This window comes from Diabrotica undecimpunctata, chromosome 5 (assembly GCF_040954645.1).
Source record: "Diabrotica undecimpunctata isolate CICGRU chromosome 5, icDiaUnde3, whole genome shotgun sequence".
Classification (NCBI taxonomy): Eukaryota; Metazoa; Arthropoda; class Insecta; order Coleoptera; family Chrysomelidae; genus Diabrotica; species Diabrotica undecimpunctata.
Genome location: NC_092807.1, coordinates 143,328,603 through 143,352,872, shown reverse-complemented (window position 1 = coordinate 143,352,872; position 24,270 = coordinate 143,328,603). Strand labels below are relative to the sequence as shown.

Below are 24,270 nucleotides of genomic sequence, written 5' to 3'. Positions count from 1 at the left end.
GATTCTGTGTTTTCATATAACGATCTTGGTGTTATCATAAACAGCAGCCTAACTTGGTCCGACCATATTACCTCTATTTGTAAACGTGCGAACTCCAGACTGTATCTTATTCGGAGGTGTTTTTCGAGAGTTTCCATGTAATCATTTTGTAAACTTTACACTCTGGACGTAAGACCCATACTTGAATAGGCTGGACCAACGTGGTATCCTGATGTGGTTCGAGACAAGACTATGTTGGAAAACGTCCAAAGAAAAGCCACTCGAAATTCTTTGGGACCGAGAACACCTTCTTATGCAGAAAGACTTAGTATGGCTAACCTAATTTCTTTTGAACTTCGCCGACAACGTGGAGACTTAATTACAACTTTTAAAATACTAAAATTCAATTTTGGAAATCCCGAAGAAATGTTTAACATTAATCAAGATGAACGCCTTAGAGGTCATCAGTTCAAACTGAAGAAAGAAAATTTTTCTAGATCAAGGCAGAACTTTTTACCAAATAGAGTTTTTGAGTGCTGTAATAACCTTAACGATAACATTGTCTCTGCTCCCTCTACCAACTCGTTCAAAAACAGACTTGACCGTTTTGCATTATAGTTAAAATATTGTTTTTCTTTTACACCAAAAATTGTAAGTTTATTTCTTTTATTATTAATTTTTGTTTTTTACTAGTAGGTTATTAATGAAATTTCTTTGTTTTTGGACATAATTTAGTCTAAGGGATTTAGTTCCTCTGCCCTCGCTTATGTATAATAATAATAATAATAATACATAACTATTTAGAACAAACTTATATGGGTCAGATTGATCCCCAACATCGCGCGAGGATATGGCACGAGAAGAAGAAGATAAGAGCTATACCAATCGAGAATTAGCAAAGAAAATTAAAAAACTTACCTGTTCTTCATCTCTTTCTTTCGCTAACATATCAATGTGACAAACTAATCGCTTTATTTCATTCTCCTGGTCTGCAATACAGTTTTCTAAATCTTCTACTTGAGTTTCCAAAGCATCTCGTTCCCTTTCAATAGTTTTGGCTTTTTCCACTTGGGTTCGTAGAATATCACACTCACATTCTAAGCCAATAAGATTTTCATATTTTGACTTAAAAATATCTCTTTCAGCTTTAAATACTTCCAAACGTTTCATATGTTTTTTCATCTCTTCGAAATCTCCTTGCATTCTTATGTATTCATCTAGACTGTCCTTTAGATGATTTTTTTCTAAAATAAGACATTCTTTATCCTCGCAAAGATATTTCAAACTTTCCATTTCATGTTCCATGCATATTAGCCTCGAACGTAATGTATCACCTTCAGCTTGCTTGTTGTAGTTTTCTATTTCAACTGCCGAAAATCTTTCACGAAGCTCGTTCATTTCCTCTTCAATTAATGCTTTTTCTTTACTCATTCTCAACAAATTATCTTCTAGCTCAGCTACTCTACAAGCTTTCTTTTTCAAAATAGTAACTTCTTGATCCAAACAGCGAAGTTCCTCCACTTTTTGACTTAATCGATCTCTGTCTTCCAAAACATCATCCAAAAGAATAGAACGTTGCTTAAATATTTCTACATCTTCTGGAAGATAGCTGTATGCATAAAGCTGTTTTTCAAGTTTGTTAACTTTGTTTTTTAATGTATCCCTTTCTCGTATTGTATTATTGAGACGATCTATTTTGTGTTTAAGTTCATGTAATTGGAGTGGAGTATGTTCCCTACACCCAAGTATTGCAAATATTTTGTCATGTTTATAAATTTGCGTTTTTAATTCTTTATTCTGTTTTTGTACAACAGATAGTTTGGAGCAATATTGTTTTAACACTTTTTCGAACTCTTTCTTAATCTGTTCAGGTTCTGTTTGAGATGTGTCTATTTGTTGAACCATCTGATCGATTTCGGTTTCAAGTGCATTTATCTGTTGGTAGTTTAAAGCGGTGTCAATAGTGCTATCTAAGTTATTAAATCCACTTTGACCTTCACCATAATTAGGAATTTTACTCTGAGGGTTATCTGATGCTATGACACTCTGAAAAAAATAATTCCTATTATTGATCAATGTCATCGAAGAAAACTTAATTTGTTTAATTCGTTTTAATTGGTTTTAATTCGTCACGTCTTTTTAAAATATACACCATCAGTTAGTGATTTTAGTAATACAAATATATGGTATACTTTAAGAATACATAAATTAGACCAAATTTGTTAAAATAATTAGACGACGAAATTAACTAGAAATAGACCAGGTAAATACCAATTAAAAAAATTAACTTTTGACGAGTTTTCTGCACAAAGTGTTAGAAAATCCTAATAAAATTATAAAACTGTATTACCCTTACACTGTAGTTAAGTATATATATATATATACTTTAATATATATATATATATATATATATATATATATATATATATATATATATATATATATATATATGAAAATTACTGAGTTCTCGGGAAGAACCGCGTTGAGAATTTAAAACTCGACGTTTCGGCACCCATTTTGGAGCCATTATCAAGAGGGATACGGTTCGGTTCGAGTTCGGGGTCTCAATCTGCCTACTCCCCTCACTCGAGACGTACCAGTATCGTGTTCTATATTGCAAGAACTGTCTCTCGGCACTGAGGTCTCAATCTGCCTACTCCCCAGTGTCGAGTGACAACCGATCTTACCCTGTGTGGCTGGTTTTATACTCGCTGTATGCGCGGGAACGGTATGCGCTGACGTGGTCTGAACTGACGTGGCCTGAGCGGTGTGGGCGGGAGGTCGCTGAAGAAGGGGTCGCCATGTTGCCGGCAATCGTTTCGCGTCATCGCGCGTGTTCAAGCTGTGAGGCCGTTTTTTGATTTCGATAGCTTCACGAATGATTCTCGCTTTTAATGAGCGGATGGGAGCGATGGTTTTTGCTTTTTCGAAATCTATTTTGTGGCCTGTTTTGTGGCATGCACCTAGTGATTTTGTAGTTGGATCTCGTACAATGGTTCTTTTCAGAGCCTTCTTTTAGTGCGTCATTACCATACCAGACCAATCTGACAGATGCCAGGATCGTACTTACCCACAGGTAAAAAACGGTATTAAACTAGTACTTTTATTATAAGGTGGACTAAATAGAAAACAATACTGTTTATTTATAATTGTATATTATAATAGAAGCATAGTGAGTTCATTTTCTAGTTTAGCAATTAAACAATTTGCCGTCATTTTTTGTAAACACAAAAAAAGACTGTTTTCAAAAATGTTTATTAGGTAACTAATATAATTATTTCAGGACATATTAAGTAATGATATACCTGAAACAAAAAAAAAAACTGGATGTGGCGCTCCCGGACTGGACGAGCAGACGAAGCATAGCTTTATCGTCTAAACAAGGAGCCTTTTAATTTAATTTAATTTATTTTTTTTTTATTCGATTCGATAATTGATTAGATTTAATAATCGATTCGATTCTGATTCGATTCTATAATCCATTCGATTGTATTTTATTCTATTTTATTGTATTTCGATTCGATTTAACAATTGATTCGATTCGATAATTACTTCCATCTATTTGATTTAATTTGATTCGATAATCGATTCGATTTGAATTTATTTTATTTTATTTTATTGTATTTTGATTCGGTGTAATAATTGATTCGATTTGATAATTGCTTCGATTCGATAATCTATTCAATTAGATTTGATTTGATAATCGATGCGATAATCTATTAGATAAAATCGATTCGATTTAATTCGCTAATCGATTTGATTTGATTGAATAATCGATTCGATTCCCAATCGATTCGATTTTTTTCGATAATTGATTCGATTGCATTTAATTTTATTGTACTTTTATTTAGTTTTTTTATATTTTATTGTTTTTTAATTCGATTCAATAATCGATTTGATTCGATCATTGCTTGAATTCGATTTGATTCGATTTGATTTGGTAATCAATTTGATTCGAAAATCGATTCGATTCTACGATAATCGAATTGATTTGATAAAATCGATTCTATTCGATTCGATGATCAATTCAATTCGATAATCGATTCAATTTGATTCGATAATCGATTAGATTAGATAATCGATTCGATCCAATAATCCCAAAAATCTAAAGGCAATAGGAACTGTAATAAAAGAAAATCGTGTGCAAAAATGTCCAGTAATGGAGTCTAAGTTAATGAAGAAAATGGCGAGAGGTACATATGATTCTAGATTTGACAAAACTAATGAAATTTTGTGTGTGAAATGGTATGACAATAGTGTTTGTTCTCTGTTGTCCAATTATTATATCATTGAACAATTAGGTCACGTAAAACGATGGTAAAGAGAATTAATAAAAGAAAATGTAGTACAGCCAAAATTGTTTGTTTGCTACAATATACAATAGGTGGAGTCGATGCACATGATCAGTGTATATCATTATATCGAATAAGCATTAAAGGTAAAAAGTGGTGGTTACAAATACTTGGGGACTTCAATAAACGAAACTGGAGACCAAACCAATGATATAAAAAGACGTATCGAAATTGCCAGGGCTACCTTCATAAAGATAAAGAAATTCTTCTGCAACAGAGATATAAGCATCCCTCTATGATTAAGAACACTAAGGGGCTACGTATTTAATACGCTATTATACCGTGTAGAGGCCTGGACTCTCAAACAGAACAACCTAAAAAATATTGAAAGTTTCGAGAAGTGGTGCTACCGTGGAATGCTGAAGATAAGTTGGGTTGAAAGAGTCACAAACTTTGAAGTAATGCGAAGGATAGGAAAAGACCCAGAAATTTTGTCAACAATGAAACGAAGAAAACTCGAATATTTGGGTCACCTGATGAGAGGACATAAATAAGCATTACTTCAAAATATAATGCAAGAAAAAATAGAAGGAAAACGGAATCCAGGCCGTAGAAGAATGCCATAGTTGCGTAATTTGAGAGAGTGGTTTGGCTGCACAAATAATGAACTCTTTAGGTCAGCTCTAAACAAGGTCAGGATAGCCTTGATGATTTCCAATTTCCGATAGGAGTGGCACAAGAAGAAGAAGTGGTGGTGGGTTTTATTTACGTACTTTCTTGACAGGATCATGACTAATGTCTGGAAACTTTATCAAATTTCTGCTGAAAATGTGGTGGGTCAGTTAGGATTCCGTCGTCATATAGTACGTAGTTATTTGAGAGATGGTGTCACTTCAATAACACAAAAAAAAGAAAAGCTGAATTGAAATAATTGAAGTCATCGAAGGCTTATTTTCTGAGAAAACTGCAAAAATAGTTAAAGTGTCATACGTGACATATCAAGATGGGCATGCAAAAAGTGTGAAAAAAAAAACAATGTGTATTGAAAAAATATATTTTGAAAAATACCATACAAATACTTAAATTTCAAAATGTTTTTGAAAAAACAAATATATTTTTTTGAATATCTGCAACGACCCAAACACCACAATATTTATGTATATTTCCGGCAATAATATATATGAAAAGGCGTTTTCTTTCGTCTTATTACGCATCGTTAAATGTCAGAAAAAGGCTATTAAAATGGTTATCTACTGATAAGATATAGATATAACATTAAGTAAATGCAATGGAACATTTTTGGTTTAATTTAAACATAATGTGTTATTAATTGTTTTGGATATATACCGCACAACCAACTTCCAAAATGGATTTTGACCCATCTGTGAAAATCCTATATGGCTTATCAAATTTGACAAGTTGTTTCTGAAGTTGAATGGCGTTGTTATCATCAACAGTAGGGAAATAAACTTTGGTTTGGGAATAAAGAATATTGAAATTAGATTGGAAGAAATTAATTTCAGCTGGGATTTCTAAATAGTAAGAAACATTAGCAAATCCTATAGCTAAAGTTGGAGAATTTTTGTTATGCCACCATTTGTCAACTAAGTTAGACACAGATATGTCGGATATTTTTTTCAATAGGTAGGATTGGTTATTACTTTGACATTTAAAGATAAACTTTTCAGCTAAAAAAGACGTCTTAAATGTAATGAAGGTTCCATACATTCGGCTAATAGATTTTCAGTAGGTGTAAATTTAAGTGCCTCTAAAACCAAACGTAGAGCTTTGTACTGGATTCGATCTAATTTTTGACGTGACAACGTCTTAAATTAGGTTGTGGCTCGGAGTCACTCATGAACGAGAGAGAGGCCCGCCGGACCGGCGAATGCCTTGCGTCTCTCTCCCACTCAAACATGATCGGTCCGCTGCGCGCGCAGCATTAGAGAATTAGGCGCGTTGAATCGGTGAAAATCACTCAAATAGAAATTAGTTAAGTTTAAGTTTACATGTACAATGTTTTAGTAAACAAAATATATTTCTATAGTTAAAATTTGTGCAATTCTTATTTTCATTCAATTCCTTGTTCCTATTGTGCAATTTAATAATATTCATATCAATAAATATTGTACCGAGAAAAAGACGTTGTCACGTAAAATCTTCGCCCGTAAAACCGACTTTACAGGCAACCGATTTTTTTTTAAGTCTAGTATTTGTAGCAGACCCATATAAAAAGCAACCATAGTCAAGAACTGACCTGGTATATGCCCTATAAAACCTTATTAGATTAACCTTAGGATCAGGGCCCCATTGGTGACGGTTAACTACTTTTAAAACATTTAGGCTTTTTTCGCATTTAATTAAACATTTATTAATATGTTCTTCCCATGTTATGTTATGTTGTCAACTTTATTTGTTTTTTGTATGTTGTTTGTATGAAAAGATTATTAAAAACTATTGTTTTTAATAATCTTTTCTTTAATAAGTTTTTGGACAGATAAAAATTATGAATAATATATTTAGTGTTTGAGTACTAGATATTTTTAATTTTTTTTGAAGTTGAGGTGGTACCTAGTATATTTTTGATTGATATATAAATTCACACCTCTGTCAATATGCTCTCTTTCTTTCTATTACTCATCGTTGATTATCAGAAAAAAATTCAATTTAAAACTGTTATCTCTTGATAAGATACACATATAATATTAAACTAGTACAACAACCAATACAATTAGTAATATATAGGTGGGTTAATGTGATAATTTTAAAGTAAAAATGAATAAAATAGTATGTGTTACATTTGGTGACGAATCAGTTGGTTTAAGAAGCCTTCTTATAACATATACAACGAATGTGTATCCTGCAGACTACGTACCTACTGTTTGGGATAATGGTGAATACGATATCACCCTGGATGGCAAAGATGTGAGTTTAACTTTAATTTCTATGGCAGGTCAACAGGACTACAATAGATTACGACCAATTACGTACGAGAAAGCGGACATATTTCTGTTAGGATTTTCTATTGGATCTCCAGCCAGTTTAACCAGTCTTCAAAAAACTTGGGTACCAGAAATAAGGGAAATGTGCCCAAATACACCTATAGTGATAGTTGGACTAAAAAAAGATCTAAGAGATAATCCTGATACTGTGAAGTTATTGAAACAAAAAAATCTTAAACCTGTATCTTTTTCATATGGTGTAAAAATAGCTCAACAATTAGGGGCAGCTAAATATATTGAATGTTCTGCTTTAAAACACGAAGGAGTTAAAGAAGTATTTGAGGAGGTAATCAGAGCCTTTAAAGCTCATCGTAATAGAAAAACCAAATGTATTATTTCATAATATATATTGAATATGGCTTATTTTTAAGATTAAATTATTTACATACAACATGCAGTTAATTAATTTAAACTAATCTATTTATCTAGTTTTTCTTAGTTTATAATGTATTTGTTGGTAATTTGTCACATATTGACTCATTATAAATCTTTCTAAAAGTAGATGAGAGAATAATTTGTAGGGGGTTGAAACCCCTAGCACAGGGTTAAAGGTCCAACAATTATTTTTACAGAAAAAGTGGTCCACTTTATAAACAAATTAACTAGTTTTTAAAATTTTTGACAAAACAGCTTGATAAGTGGTAAGGGGGTACAAATTTTCGTTGGGATACCGTGTATATCTTTTCCGTTCCGTGCTACAACTGGTTAGTTTAATATATAGCCAATATTTCTAGTTAATTGTTTTCACTACCTTTAGGGATATTTCAAAATTTTAGGAACCTTAGAAATACGCAAGCTTGAAAAAGATATTGTAATAAACGTCTGTTTATTCTTATAACGTTTATGGGATTTATTCTATCAAGAGTTCCATAGAGAGGAACTCCAGGGGTATTTTACCCCTTGCAGGTGGTTAATAACTTGAACACACTAGATACTCATAATTCCGTTTATTATAATATAAGTACAATAAGTACAATAATAGATAGTACCCAGTTGACGGACGACATTACTAACTTCGACCGTTCTCTTGATTCTTTATTCTTAATAATAATCCTAATACCGCGATTTCCAGCTATTTAACTCACGTGCGTTTGTTGATATAATATTGTTTTTATTTGTTTAATTTGTACACATTATTTAATAAGCTTTTGATTACATTGCAAATTTCACTAGGTCAGCGTACGTCCTCGTTACACTGATATTTTCAATGTCATAAACAAACAATCGCGTTTAGCAATAATAGTGTAGTTGTTATTAAAAGGATTTTAAATTTTAAACTGAATTAGGTTACTTAGATCTGATGCTTAATTAAATCCTGTTACAATATTAAATCCTAAATAAATTTTTTCAGTAATATCGCATTTCATAGTTTCGTCCGTAGATTGACGTCACCAAATGAGTTAGGTTCATAAAATTTTGTCAGAACAAGACTAAACGTCGGAAGTATGTTATTTTTTAACTTTTTTTTTCTACTTCTTACAGTCCAGTGTATCATGGTAAAAATGAGGTATAACCTGGGATTTCTTTGAAGACACATTGATTTTCTAAAATTTTAGAAATCCTCCACATCAATATTTAAAAAAAACCAATGAAAGTGGAAAATGAACCATGTAATAATTTGAAAAAACATTTGTTGGTGTGAAATTAAGATTTTTTGATGCTTTAATACACTATTTATCATTTTTTAACTCTTTTTGATTAAAATATTATGTTTATATGGGATTAAGCCATAATTACTGATTGTAACGATCACTACTTTTTTTTCTTCCTGCTGGTCATAATCCACGTTTCACTGGCATACATCACCGTGGGTCTGATTACTGTCTCGTAGACTCGCAGTGTAGTTGTTATTGACACATTTTTTGCTTTCAGTAATGGATTTAGTGACCCTATCGCTCTGCTTTCCTTCATTAATCTTTTGTCTATCTCTTATTCTTCTTTTCCCGTGTTCGTTATGGTTACTCCTAAGTATTCAAATTCTGACACTTTTTCAAAACTGTAGACAGTCTCTGCTCCTTTCATTTTGATATATTTGTTATTATTTGTTATGTCTCATCTTATTTTCATATATTGCGTTTTTGTTTGGTTTATTATTAATCCGTATCTCTTAGTTTCTTCTTCAAATTTTTAGAAAACTTTTTCTAAATGCTTTTTGGTTCTCGCTAGTATCAACACATCATCAGCGTACGTTATGTAGTGTTCCCTGTTATTGAAAATAGTCCTGTTTGTGCTCATATTTGATCTTCTTACGAGTTGAGTAATACTAGGTTGAAAAAATTCGTTGATAGCTGATCCCCTTGTTTTAAATCTCTATTCACTGTGAACTGTCTTGAAAAGCTTCCTTCCATGGTTACCCTATTTATCGTATTGCTAATCGTCATTCTCCCTAGTCTTATAAGCTTTTCTGGTATTTCTAATATTCTCATGGCCTCATATAGCATCGTCATTTAGGGAGTCATATGCTTGTTTAAAATCGATAAATAGCATATGTAATCCTAAGTTTTGGTCGTAGCTAATCTTTTGTATTAATTTTAACATACTTATTTGATGAGTAGTTATTCTTCCTGATCTAAAACTTCCCTGGTATTCTCCAATCACTTTGTTATCATATTTCATTATTTTTTTCCTAATAATTTTTGCAAGTATTTTATAGACTACTTCTAATAGTGCTATACCTTTATAGATTTCGCACTTCGTTTTGTCTCCTTTTTTATAGATAGGACAAATAAGAGCGCTATTCCACTGTTTCAGTATTTCTTCCTTCTGCCAAATTACTAATTTCAAGCGAAATATTCTTTCCTTCAATCTTTTGACAGCTTCTTTAAAAATCCCAGCTAGAATACCACTTTCTCTCCTGCACGTTTGTTATTTTTTTGGGATCTCTTACTATTTCTTCGACTTTATTTAAAGTTGGTTTCTCGCACGTCCCTTCCTCATCTTCTTGACAATTCCCATTTCGTTCGAGGACTTCTTGTTGTTCTGTATTTATTAGATCTTCGAAGAATTTCGCCCATCTGTTTAATTTTTCTGTTGTTTATCTTAGAAGTATACCTTCTTTGTTTCTGCAGTACTGTGGATTATTATTTTTAGTTTCTCTGAATTTCTTAACTTCTTGCTAGAAATTTTTTATCTCTTTATTTATGTAGGTTTGTTTCATGTTTTCAATTACTTTCCTAGCTGTTTTTTTTTCTGCAAATTCTGTTAACTTTTCTTCTCCTCGCCACACAGTTTTCCATCGCATTTTGGGTATATTCTATATCTCTTTATAGTTTTGCAATGTTTCTTCTTGCCAAAACATTCCTACATTCTTCATCGAACCAGTCTTGCCGTATTTTTATATGCTTTCTTCCTATACACTTTTCCGCTGCTTCCGACATGTCTGTCTGTATAGTCTCTCATTATTTTTCTATATCCTGTTTGACTGGATTCTCTAGCTTTTTATTTATTTCTTCCTCTAGTCTGTTTACTACCTGCTTTTCTTGAAAGCGCTCTAATTTATATTTATCTATCTCTAATAGGTTTTGGAAATATTGGTAATTATAATTTTAATTGTGCTAGTAAAGTATAGGGTTACTGTTGGTATCCGCCCCTCTGTAACTCCTGTAAACGATTATTGCCTTATCATGTTTGCTTTCAATTAGAACATGATCTATCTCATTTTTTACTTTTCCATCGGGAGAAGTCCATGTTACCTTATGAATGTCTTTATGATCAAAACTTGTACTAGCTATCTTCATCTTGTTCCCTGTAGCAAATTCTATTACCTTCTTCCCTTTTTATTTGATTCCTTATGTAAACTTTATCCTTCTGTTACGGTTAATCAATGGTTATATTTATATCATATTTCTGTATATTGCCTATTAGCGTGCTTAGCTCTTCGTAAAACTCTGCCTGGTTTCTAAATCTTTATCTTCAGGACGGATCTACATTAATGATACTTATCTTCCCATACTTTCCTTTTACTCTCAAGTAACATATTCGGTCTGATATTGGCTGAAAACCTAAAACTGCTTTGTTTACTTTCTCAGACAACATGAAACCCACTCCAAAATATCTTTTGGTCCCCACACGCTTAAACAGTGTGCTATTTTCTATTTTTATTATTTCATTTCCCAGTTGTTTCATTTCTTGCAGGGTAAGGATATCTATTGTGCATTTTTCCATAATTTGGTCTAAGTGTCATAAAGCTCCCTGCTCATAATTACCTCTCACATTCCATGCACCAATTTTTAATATTTCCTTAGATTGTTGCCTTTCTTTTGTGTTTATTTTTCCGTTTTTCATGGTCGTATTTCTTTGCCTTGTCTGATTTCTTTGACATTTCTCTTGGTTTGATATTTTAACTATTTCTTTCTGCATTTTCTTTTCTTTTGATGTCAGATCATTATTTATATAGATGCGATCTTAATACTATATGTAGATGCGATATATTAAATAATAAATTGAAGACACACATCCATCATAATATATCATCCAAAATATTATTTTGAGGAGGCAGTGGCGCACCCAGAATTTGTCTTAGGGGGGGGGTTTTGAAATTTTTTTATGCTACCTCCATGTTGAGTCCCTACAATTTGGGTTTTAGTTTAATTTAAAGTACTAAAGATAGCAGTTCAAAAGATTCAGGTATCTATTATCCTACCTACCAACTAAAACCACCCTCTCTTACTTATGCGCAGTTGACTGTCGCATGTACCGTACTCCGAAAGTGGGATGGCCACTGTAAGGCTGACGACATTTTTGGAACACTCATTTCTCTTATCTAGATCTTATCTATTGTTCTGAAGCTATTTTCTTGTGGCATTTTAAAGTAATTACTATTTTAATGGGAATAAGCCAAAATTGAAGGTTAAAATAAGGTTATTAACGTTTGACATTAATCGAACTTGTAAATACAATACATTTTGAAGACGGCTATCGCCGTATTCCCGTTCTCCACCGGGACTCCTCCCGGTGCAAGGCATGCTCCTCCTCCAAACCTGTCGATTCCATCGCTCTTCTAATTCCTTCATTTCAAGAGCGTCGAGGTCTACCTCTTTTTTTTCTTCCAGGGGGCTTCGATTTGTGAAGTTTTTGGGGCCAACGTTTGTCAGACATTCTCAATTGATGTCCAAACCATTTTGAACCTCTTCTTTCTATTCTGTCAATGACCGTTTCTGTAGCATTCATGTTATTTCTTATAGATTCGTTAGTCTTTCTTTCCTGCCTTGATATTCTAGCACTTCTTCTCAAATAATCCATTTCAACTGTCAACAATCTTCTCTTCAGGTCTGCATTAATTGTCCATACTTCAGAGCCATAGAACAAAGAACTGATTCAACCATGGTTTGCCCTATTCTTTTTTTGTTCCTTTTGGAAATGTTGTGATCCCACCATAAGGAGTTCAGACATCCTACAATTTTACGTCCCTGATTACTTCGTGTTTAATTTCGGTTTCTCCCAAGCCGTTCTTAGCAATGAGTGGATCTAAATATTTAAATTTTTTCACTTGTTTGATTTCCACGTCCTCGTCTATCAACACTTCAAACCTTGCATCTGAACTGATAATTAAGTAAATATTCTGTTTTCTTCATGCTGATTTGTAACCCCCATTTTAAATATTCTCTCTATAGACACTTTATCATAAATTCTAGATCATAAGAATCTTGAGCTAGGATGACTTGGTCATCCGCAAAGTTTAGGGAGAACAGTACGTCATTTCCTATGGGGATTCCCATTCCCTGGCAGTGGTTTTTCCAATTTTGGAGGGCTGCCTCAATATATAAATGAAACAGTAAGGGTGACATACTGCATCCTTGTTTTAGTCCTTTAGTTTCTTTTATTGGCTCTGATAGTCTATATCCGATTTTTAGGTAAGTAGTGTTATCCCTGTATACTTGTGTGATTATTCCTAAAAGGTATGGACTAATGTTGAGTTGTTGTTAAGCTTGCCACAATTTAAGTCTTGGAACTGTATTATAAGCCTTTTCTAGGTCGATGAAGGCTAGATGTACTTCTGTACCAACCGCTATTCTTTTTTATATTAATTGTTGGAGTATAAACAAGTTATCAGTGCAAGATCAAAGATCAAAAATTCAAACGTCAATAAACTTATTTTAACCTTCAATTGCGACTTATTCCCATTAAAATAGTAATTAGATCTTATCTCTGTCATTAGCCCGGTTGGTATTTCTCTTCTTCTTCTTTCTTTTTAATGTCTGCTTGGATGTAATTGTGAACACTATTCCATCCCTTCGTATTTCCCGTCATCTTTACAATCATCTCTTACAGTCACAGGGTTCATACCTATTTCTTTATACATTCTGTTTCTCTCCACTGTACATCTATTACACTCCAGCATTGTGTGAGTAACAGTGTCGGAATATTGGCAGTATAGGCATTTATCTGCATCTGTCTTTCTGAACCTATGAAGATACGCCCTAAAACAGACAATCTACCCAGTCCCTTAGGCTCGGGATCAGCATCTTTGTCCACTGAGCAACATCTTCCTTGTTGTTCCACTCTTCTTGCCATTTTTCCATTGATCTTTCCCTTTCTTTTTTTTTATAGCTGTTGTCAAATGCTTTCTTCTCCCATAGAGATGTCTCTTGTCTTTTCTACTGCTCTAACACATGCAGAGGAACACAACCCGTGATAGTCCACAAGGCCGCCGCAGATACAGTCCTGTAGGCGCATGCTACTCGCAACAGACTCGTTCTGTCTAATTTTTTATAAGCCTAATATTAGGTATCTATATCTAAATATAATGAAAAATATTATTAATTATTGCGTATTTATACAATAATTATTGTGTTCTACATATTTAAAGTGGTAATTTAATTATTCAATCAATTTTATCATAAATTCTAGATCATAAGAATCTTGAGCTAGGATGACTTGGTCATCCGCAAAGTTTAGGGAGAACAGTACGTCATTTCCTATGGGGATTCCCATTCCCTGGCAGTGGCCACTGAGCAACATCTTCCTTGTTGTTCCACTCTTCTTGCCATTTTTCCATTGATCTTTCCCTTTCTTTTTTTATAGCTGTTGTCAAATGCTTTCTTCTCCCATAGAGATGTCTCTTGTCTTTTCTACTGCTCTAACACATGCAGAGGAACACAACCCGTGATAGTCCACAAGGCCGCCGCAGATACAGTCCTGTAGGCGCATGCTACTCGCAACAGACTCGTTCTGTCTAATTTTTTATAAGCCTAATATTAGGTATCTATATCTAAATATAATAAAAAATATTATTAATTATTGCGTATTTATACAATAATTATTGTGTTCTACATATTTAAAGTGGTAATTTAATTATTCAATCAGCGTTTTGGATTTTTTGTATTGTGTGTGAAAGACAAGTTACATTTTTCTACTATTCTTTATATATTGTTTACTTTATATGCCCTGGGGGGGGGGGTTTAACCCCCCAAAACCCCCCCTGGGTGCGCCACAGTGAGGAGGGGTGACTTTATTAAACCATGCTGGACATCTTTTGTTTCAGCAAAACCAAAACCTAATAATTATACATACACAAATGAACGTATTTATTAAAGAATAACTTACTTTGAGTTCTTCAAGTTCTTGTTGCGATTGTTCTAATTTTCGTCTTAAATCGTCGCGTTCCTCAATAACGTTTTTAATGTTGTCTAGTTGTTGAATGGTATCTGTAGCAATTTTTCTCTGTTCTGAACAGTATGTTTGTTTAATCTAAAATAGCATTATTTTTTTTAGTAAATGCTTCAACTTTTGCAAAATATCATTCTAGGAAATATCATTGAAAAAAAGCTATGAAACTTAGAGAGTATAATTCTGAAACTATTTTATGAGTGCTATATTTTGTGAAGATAAATCATAATTTTAATTAAAAAAAACTTTATAGTTAACGTTTTGATTTTTATTTCCGAAATTATTCTCAAAAACCTTTTTTGGATGGTGCTAGAAAGGTCACCAATGGAGACACTGCGGACGACAGCCAGATGGTTGGTGGAGAGCGAGTCGTGGGTTCGAAACTAGCTTTTGGAACTGGGAATCGGTCCAACGGACGAAATAAGTAAAGATATGACAGGATAAGTCATATCTTTACTTATTTCGTCTTACGAAGATAAGATAAGATAGGAACAGGGTGCCACTTAATTTTTTGGGGTTTAAGGAGAAAATTAAGAAACCTTAGAAAAGAAAAAAGATAAGGAAAAATTTTTTGGTTCTGAGACCAAATCCAAGGAAAGATACCAATAGTTAATTACTAAATAAAGAATGCAGAATTTTTGGTTAAAAAATCTACGTGATTGGTATCAATGTAAAAATTGTTTGATACATAAAAAACAAGTTCAAAAATAAAAATAGCCGCTATGATTGCCAACCTACGTAAGGAGACGGCACTCCAAGAAGAATGGTGGACTGAAGTTAAGGCATGATCATTCTATGGCATAAGGGACAACATTCAGTAGTGTAATTTGTTTCTTTGTTAAGAAGAATTCCTACTCCATCAGAGTAGTTTTTATTAATGTTTCCATTTTATGTTTGACATTTTTTCGAGTTTGGCCATCATGATTCACTTAGTCCTAATATTTGGATATTAACTTTATCCATTTCGAATCCAACGCTGTCCAGTTTTCCTACTTGATATAGATTTGTAATGTTTTAAATAGCTGATCATAGGTTAGTAAGAGCTAAAATAACGATATCAACCGAAAAAGAAAGACTCAAAATGATAAATAAGAAACAACCAAAGAAATGGACAAAACCAACTAACATTCAGGAGTTCGAAAAATATATTGGTAATTCATTGAAAGATACCACAACAGCAGACATCAATATATTGAACAAACAAATAGTCAACACAATGCAACAGGCTCAAACTAAATATTGCCCGACAAGCAAAAAAGATGAAAAACTGGGTCAACCCACGAAAACCCTTATAGAACTAAGGCGACAAATGAAAGGAGATAACACTACAAGCAAAGAAGCGATAAATCAAATAAATAAGACGATCACAAAAGCAATAAGAAAAGACATAAGAAACTACAATGTAGAAAAAACAAAACAGGCAATAGAGCAAAATAAGAACATGAAAGTTTTGAAGAGGAGCGTACAAAAGGGGAAAATAGAAATTAACAAACTAAGAAACAGCACTGGAGAAGAAACAACGAACAGAGATGAAATATTAAGAATAGTCGAAGAGTTCTACACAGAGTTATATAGATCAAGAAAAAAAGATAACAATACGGAACCTCCAATTACACTAAAAACTGGGGCATTAAACCAAGGATCAGATTTAATGCCCGATATAACAAAATCAGAAATCAAAGAAGCCCTGAAGAAAATGAAAAATAATCGAACCCCGGGTGAAGATGGAATAGTATCAGAAGCACTAAAAATTGGAGGGGATGTATTACTTGAAAAAATTAAACAACTTTCCAATATCTGCCTTCACAGCGCCAATATTCCAACAGACTGGAACAACGCTACTATGATTCTATTACACAAAGCAAATTTAAAGAATTACAGACCGATTAGCCTCCTCAGCCATATATATAAGTTGTTTACGCGAATACTAGTTAAGAGAATGGAAAGAAAATTAGAGACTTATCAACCAAGGGAACAGGCAGGATTCCGAAAAAGTTACGGAACAAATGACCATCTACAAAGTATAAAAACCCTAATAGAGAAAGCAGTGGAATACAATAAACCGCTAGTTCTAATATTTATCGATTTTCACAAAGCCTTTGACACAGTTGAGCTAAGCAAAATATTACAGGCGCTTAAAGAATGCAGGCTAGATTATAGATATACTAAATTATTATACAAAATATACCTGCAGGCAACAACCACTGTCAGATTACATACTAACAGTAATCGCAATAAAAATAGAACGGGGGGTTAGACAAGGAGACCCAATGTCACCTAAACTTTTTAATACGGTGCTAGAACATGCTTTTAAGAGTTTGGATTGGACGACAAAGGGAATAAAAATAGATGGAGAATATCTAAACAACTTACGTTTCGCCGATGATATACTTATAATAGCTGAAGATCTAGGTATGGCAAGAGAGATGGTACAGGAACTCGTTGTGGCTACAGAAAGTGTAGGTTTAAATATAAATATCTCGAAAACAAAAATCATGACCAATTTGGTACCCAACCAGAACATCAGTATTGGTGGGAAAGAAATAGAACTCGTAGATAGATATAAATACCTGGGACATGAAATTATGATTGGCAGGGATAACCAGACTCATGAACTGAAGAGAAGAATCGGCCTTGGGTGGGCAGCATTTGGAAAACTGAGAGAAACTTTTAAAAGTGACCTGCCCACATGCCTAAAGAGAAAGGTATTTGATCAGTGCGTCCTCCCAGTCTTGACGTACGGAGCAGAAACACTTACCTTAACAAAAGCAGCAGCTACCAAACTGAGAGTCACGCAGAGAAGAATGGAGCGGTCCATGTTAGGAATAACTCTGCGAGACAGAATAACCAACAAAGACATCAGGAGAAGAACCGGAGTGACTTACATCATCGAGAAGATAGCCAGACTAAAATGGAGATGAGCAGGATACATAGCCAGAATGACAGATGGGCGATGGACAAAGAGGTTATTGGAATGGAGGCCAAGGGGAGACAAGAGAAGCGTCGGTCGACCACCTACAAGATGGACTGACGATTTAAGAAGACTCAATAAAAACTGGATGAGAGTGGCGCAAGATAGACGGGGTTGGAAACATGAGGAAGAGGCCTATGTTCAGCAGTGGACTCTTGAGGCTGGATGATGAAATAGCTATTCGAATATTATTCTTTTGAATTGTGTGACGTCTTCTCTGAGTGGTCTAGAGCGGTCCCCCGGACTAACGGTCGTGTGTTTAGGGTTCTCAGTAATTTTATTGTCTTATTAAAATATATAGAGTGGCAGTTTTCTGGTACGATAATTTTTTTTGGTTCTTGTCTATTGGTACTCCAGTGGTAGGGTAGCTAACCACCAAAGTATGTAGGTCTATTGTCAGCGGAATTTACCTGCTAGCCAGGTAACGGGCTTTAGGGCAGCATTCGATAGTCAAAATAACCATTTTAGCCTCTTTGTTTTGTGACTAGGGTGTGAACTATCGACCACTAAATCATTCAAGGTGAAGTGAATGCGATTTGTTCGCCTGTCTCGATCAAAGAGAATGAGGGGCTATTTAGATATAATTGGTATTTTACAATGGTCACCATTTATTTTATTTAGTTTTCAAAATAAATAAAATGATCAGGAAATGGAGATATATCAATAAATAATCACAAGATGTACCACTAGAGTTGCACAATACACTAAAGTTAAACAAAATTGAGAGATATTCGTACATTTTAGGAAACTTCGTACATTTCCTAAATTTAGGAAAATATAGTAGAGCAGTTTGGAATAGGATCTAGAAACAACAGAGGATTAAGGCTAAGAGAAGACTAGATAAATGGACGTCTCCTAGAATTACTCTCAGTTTAAAATTATCCTGGGAAAGATTTTAGTTCAGACCACAATGGTTTCGTTAAGATTAAGCCATAGTTAAGTTCTTATAACTTTTTGATTTTGGCATATTCATGAAAGAGCCGGAAAGAAATATTATTAGGGAGCGGAATTTTGAATATTATATTCAAAGTGCATATAGAGCTATACTGCATATTTTTGCTTATTTCAAACAACATTGCATATTTAAGCTAAACACGATATATTTTGTATATTTTAAAAATAAATTATATAAAATTTAAAAATTTTCCTTTCTTAGTTGAAATTTTATAACTTGGATATGATCGAACTCATTATCTCTCTGGACTTTCTTAATACTACCGGAATCTAATAATCTAATCTAAATGTAACGTGCTGATTCCATTTCTGTCTCGTCTGTCTTTTCCTTCGTGCAATATAAAGAGTCTAATAAAGATGACCATTATGAGTTAATAGTCCGTATTACTTATATTTAACATCGAATTTTATAATTAATCTTTGTAACCTGCTTCTATGATTGTATTAAAATACTTACGTGACCAGCCCTAAAAATTGTTGCCATTTTTTTACCGTTTTACATATTAACTTCTAAATACAATTATTTAAGACATTTGGCTAAATAATTTTATAATTACCATAATATTGTCATTATCATTTGACATATATTCTGACAAATATACCTACTATGAGAACCCTGACCTGATATTTAATCAAAAATTTAATAATCTTCTTTTTATGTATTTTTCACTTGGCGTTTGAGGTTATGCTGCATTTGCGTTATCATTGGTAGTCCTTCAGTTTTCGTTCGAAATTTTTTCTTGATGTTTCGAAGTTCACATTAACTTTCAAGCTGTCAAATAGCCTATTGTGGCCTGTTCCAAGAAATCTAAATAATTTTAAACTATACTTATGTCTTTCAGTGACACGTTTACCTTAAGTGTCATCGCCCCAATATTTTCCCTTGCGGAACTATATCAATAAAGATAATCTTTGAAGTCTGTATAACCTACTAAGTCTGTAGGTGCAGCCAGCTAGACAATGTTTACTAATTTATTACATGGCGACTATTTGGATTGGGCATCGCTGCATCCTATATTGCAGCATATTGGACTTCCTATTTATCAGTAAAATTTACTCGTTTGAAAAATTTGACAACAGCGCCTACTTCCTTAGTTTGTTGTTACCAGTGGTGAAACTTGTGTAGTTATGATGGCGACTCCACAAAAATACAGTAAGTTGTAGTGTTTTTCTGTACTTTAAGGTGTTTTATTTTATTTTAAGGGCCAACATGCTAAGCTATATGGGTTTATTTGAGGGACCAGCTGAGAAAGGCGATGAAAAAAAGATAACCAAGAGTGGGCAAGCAGCAAATACTACAAAAAATGGAAATATGAAGATTGTATGTCTTTAATCCCTTATTTTAAGGAAAGGGAAACTAAAAATATTATTGGTGATGTAGAAATTGCTTAAGAGGAATCAAGTAATGAAGTAGAAATTAATGATGGAGGAGAATCAAGATGAGAAAGTTCGTGAAAATTAAGATGAAAGTACTCAAAAACGTCTAAATGTACAAACTACTATACGAACATGTCTCAAAAGAATACCACCACCTTCCATTTCTAAGGTGAGAAAAACCACCAGTAAGCCCGATACCGCAACCGCCTTATCTGTTCTAATAAAATATTTAGTTAACAGTGAGAATCACAATTTACAGTCTCCATTAAATATTAATCCCACAGAACTATATTTCCGTGGTGTTGCAGCAGAAGTTAAAACATTTACACACGAATATCAACATATGGCTAAAAACAAACAGTTTGCAATTGTGTCTGATCTAAAATGGGCGTTCTTAAAAACAAATAATATCCAATTAAACACACCATTAATACTGGTATCGACATCTCAATCAAATAGAGTACAGCCACAATGCTCACTACAAGCATAAATGCATACAATGGGATTATTTACCGAGATCCTAATGTTATCACCCCAAGATACCCATAGCTCTTCATACTTCCGCCAAGGAAGATAGGTCTTAGAAAATTTGTAGTAAAATATTGATTGTATATTCAATAGAATAAGTACCTAAGTGTGTCTCATTTACAATTTGACTGTATTATTATTTAAGCAATGCTCTTACCTTAAATACAGAATTAGCTTTTCTTTGGGATTAATTTTTTCTCGAAATGTAGTGTTCCTTTTCTGAATTTGCTTTTGAATTTTAGATAATAGTACATAAAACTGATCCCGAGATATTATGAAGTATTTATAAAAACAACTTACTTGCAATCTTTGGAGGACGGAGAAGGAACTGCACGAACATTCGTCCCCTCCCAATTGATGTATTCGTTTCCTGTGACTTTAACCCGTTTTAATATTTCATTTTTATATTCGTAGGGTTTTTTTATTCCTTTCTTTTTCTGATTAGGTAAATTAATATCATTATGATTACTGTTCCTTTCACTCATTTTAAAATATTTTTGTCAAGATATAATACAAATAAATAATCCACAATATTATTAATACTGTATTCGCATTCACTACATATGAATTCATATTATACAGTGTGTCCGTAAAGTATGGAATAAATTCGATATTTCCTAAATGAAAAGCCTTTTTAAAAAAATTTAAACACGTCGATTTTTAAATTTATGTCCAGTTGCACCAACAAATAAACGATTGATTTTTTGATTTGGATTGCCCGTTTATTTTAGAATATGTTGCACCAACCATTACTCGATTGGAACCGACTGTTTTTCATCTGTCAAAAGTAACCAACCGATTTTCTACGGTTATTTAAAAAATCGACTGTTTTTAATCTCACTTTTACACTGTTTATATTATTAAAGTGTTTTTAGCAAAGATTTTGTTTAAAGTATTATAGATTATAATTTAAAAAAATGGATTTATCATCATCGTCGTCGAGTTCATCTTCTGACGATTCGGAAGATATAATGCATGTGCTACCAAATATAAGATATGTATATAACATTATGATAGATAAACGTCTATATTCTTTGGTTCAATGTTCCTTACAAAACTTTCTTTGTTGACAATCTTTTTGACAGATTACACTCCGATTCGAATGAAATAATCAAAATAATCTGTACTCATGCAATGTTGCCATTGTAAACCAATAGTTTTTCAGAATGGTGCAACTCGTTTGAAAAATAACCATTGATCGTTGATTTAAATCGTCGAATTGACGGTTAGCAAATCAGTTGATTTACAGTCTGTTGGTGCAACTGGGCATAAATGTTCTACATTTTACAATAAAATTTCATTATACAAGGTGATACACATTACAGTGATGACGTCATCGGCTCTTTTTTTAAATGTAACACCCTGTATTTTAGGACATTTTTAGATCGATAAAAATCAGCTGATTTCAAACAATTATAATACTCGGGTCTAGTGGATATAATTTAAAAGATATTCGCTTAGAAAATAAATTATTTATTATCAATTGCAAAACAGTAGCCTACTTCTAGATTTTGGTAATCTGTAATTATTTTTACTAACGTTCAATAACAATTAAGTAGTACAATAATTGTATTAATTCGTAAATGTTCTGTATTATTGCTTAGAATTCATTTTAAGTAGAAATGAATTTGAGTGTAAAGCAAAGAATTGAAATACTCATGATGATTGGGTATGGAGACAAATCGCGAACTCAGTTGGAAGTGTGTAATTTATATAATGATAAATATCCAGAAATACTTATCACGCAGTCAACAGTAAGTAAGATTGAAAAAAAATTTCGAGAAACTGTTACGGTTGAAAATGCACGCAAATCAGGTCGTCCCTCTGTAAATTATGTTACAACATTAGATGTTCTATTTGCTTTTGAAGAAGATGCGCACACTTCTGTTCGTAAGGTTAGTAGTGATCTCGATGTTTGCAAAACAACGGTACACAAAATACGTAAAAGTAAGTAAAGTAAAATTTAAAGTGAAACTGGAACAAACCATGAAGTGGAGATATCCAGGAGTGGCTAGTATACCTGTTGAATACAAAGCACGTGGTGCTCGTGTGTATTAAGGTATAAAAAATGCTTATTAAAAGCTTAAAATTTTTATTTTAAAGAAGATCTTTTCGGAATTAAATCATTACATCATCAGTTTAATAAAAAGTTGTTAAAAACATTGTATGGCTACATAAAAACATTGGAAGGACATCCGTATTAAAAAACAATCCTCATGGTATTTATCAAGGTAAATAGACTGTCAACTTGTTGATTAATAAAAACTGAACATGGGGGCATATTACATGACCCCCTGTAGCTGGTGAGGTTTTATCGACTTACATTACCTCTGATCTGTGCTGGAGTCTTGGGCTAACTGGTTAACCTTAGCCCTCTAATTAAAATCATTACATATGTAAGGTATAGGTAAGAGAGAGACAGAAGATATATTTTCTCTCTCTTTCTCTCTCGAGAATAAAAATGTTCCTTTTTTATTAATATTAATATTATGGTAAATTAAACATATGCGTAAGTAAGTTATGTATATTGTCATTTTTAAATACTTATGAATATTGCACTTTAATTTGTATTGTATTATGTTGCACTGTATTGTATTATATTTTTATATTAATAACAAAATAAACAATGAATTTTACTGCAGAGTATGTGTAACAATTTTTTTTTGCATTCAACTCCTTTCATACATATATGAAAATAAAAATATACATTTTCATCAAAATATTGATTCAATCCTTCATTTACTATACTCCTATTACTGGTCAAAATTTATTTATATACAGCAAACGATGCACCATATACCTATATAACTAATTCTGGTTCTCTTTCTTCTCTCTCTTACCTATAACATTACATATGTAATGATTGTGCAAATTGACTCCCATATAAATTTGTAACGGCGAACGTGTGTATAGAAGTATAACTTCTACTGGCAGTCCCACTGTACTGCCACACCCTTTTTTTTACTTTCCATTTTAATTCAATTAAAATAAAGTAATCAATTAGTAACTCCTATCCGTTTATACTAGACTTAATACAGACATAAATACAGACTAAAAATAAATTATTGTCCATTTAAATAATCTGTTCTTTTTTGATTTTACTATTAGTGTTTTATTTATTTTGTGGTTGTAAACAACTTTTTAAACATTTTCAGTTATTCTGTCCTCGACGCATCAAGGAATTTGGATATCGGTTAAAATACTTGGGAATTCCAAGGTTGGCCAAATCCAAATTTCTAATTGATTCGATGCAGGGAAATTCCACTTTCGCTACGTAAAACAAAGGATTTGTTTTACATAAAAGCAGGTAGATTTTCTCTCATCGGTCAGTCGAGCTTGCCTCTTCTACTGTAGACCTAGTTGGTACTATTATTGTTCCTACTAAGTTATTGTTTTATTTCTGATTTTTTTATATACCATTTTATTTTAGCATTATTGTATATTCAGACCTTTTCAGGTTAGAATAATATATTGATCTATATTTGTTTTGATTGTTTATTTTTCTTGTATTTTGTGTCTAAGTTGTTCTTCCGTAAGTTAAGAACACTTAGAAATATTT

General features: G+C 32.9%; 1 protein-coding gene across 1 annotated transcript in view; it reads right to left on the bottom strand.

The window, feature by feature from the left end:
• The window catches only part of LOC140441909 (uncharacterized), a 91,131-nt gene that overhangs the window by 41,497 nt on the left and 25,364 nt on the right, over positions 1 to 24,270 (bottom strand). Inside the window, exons 7-8 of the mRNA XM_072532907.1 lie at positions 14,819 to 14,962; positions 898 to 2,025 (exon numbers count right to left, since the gene is read on the bottom strand). Coding sequence (XP_072389008.1) covers positions 898 to 2,025; positions 14,819 to 14,962 — 1,272 coding nt within the window. The remainder of the gene's footprint in view (positions 1 to 897; positions 2,026 to 14,818; positions 14,963 to 24,270) is intronic.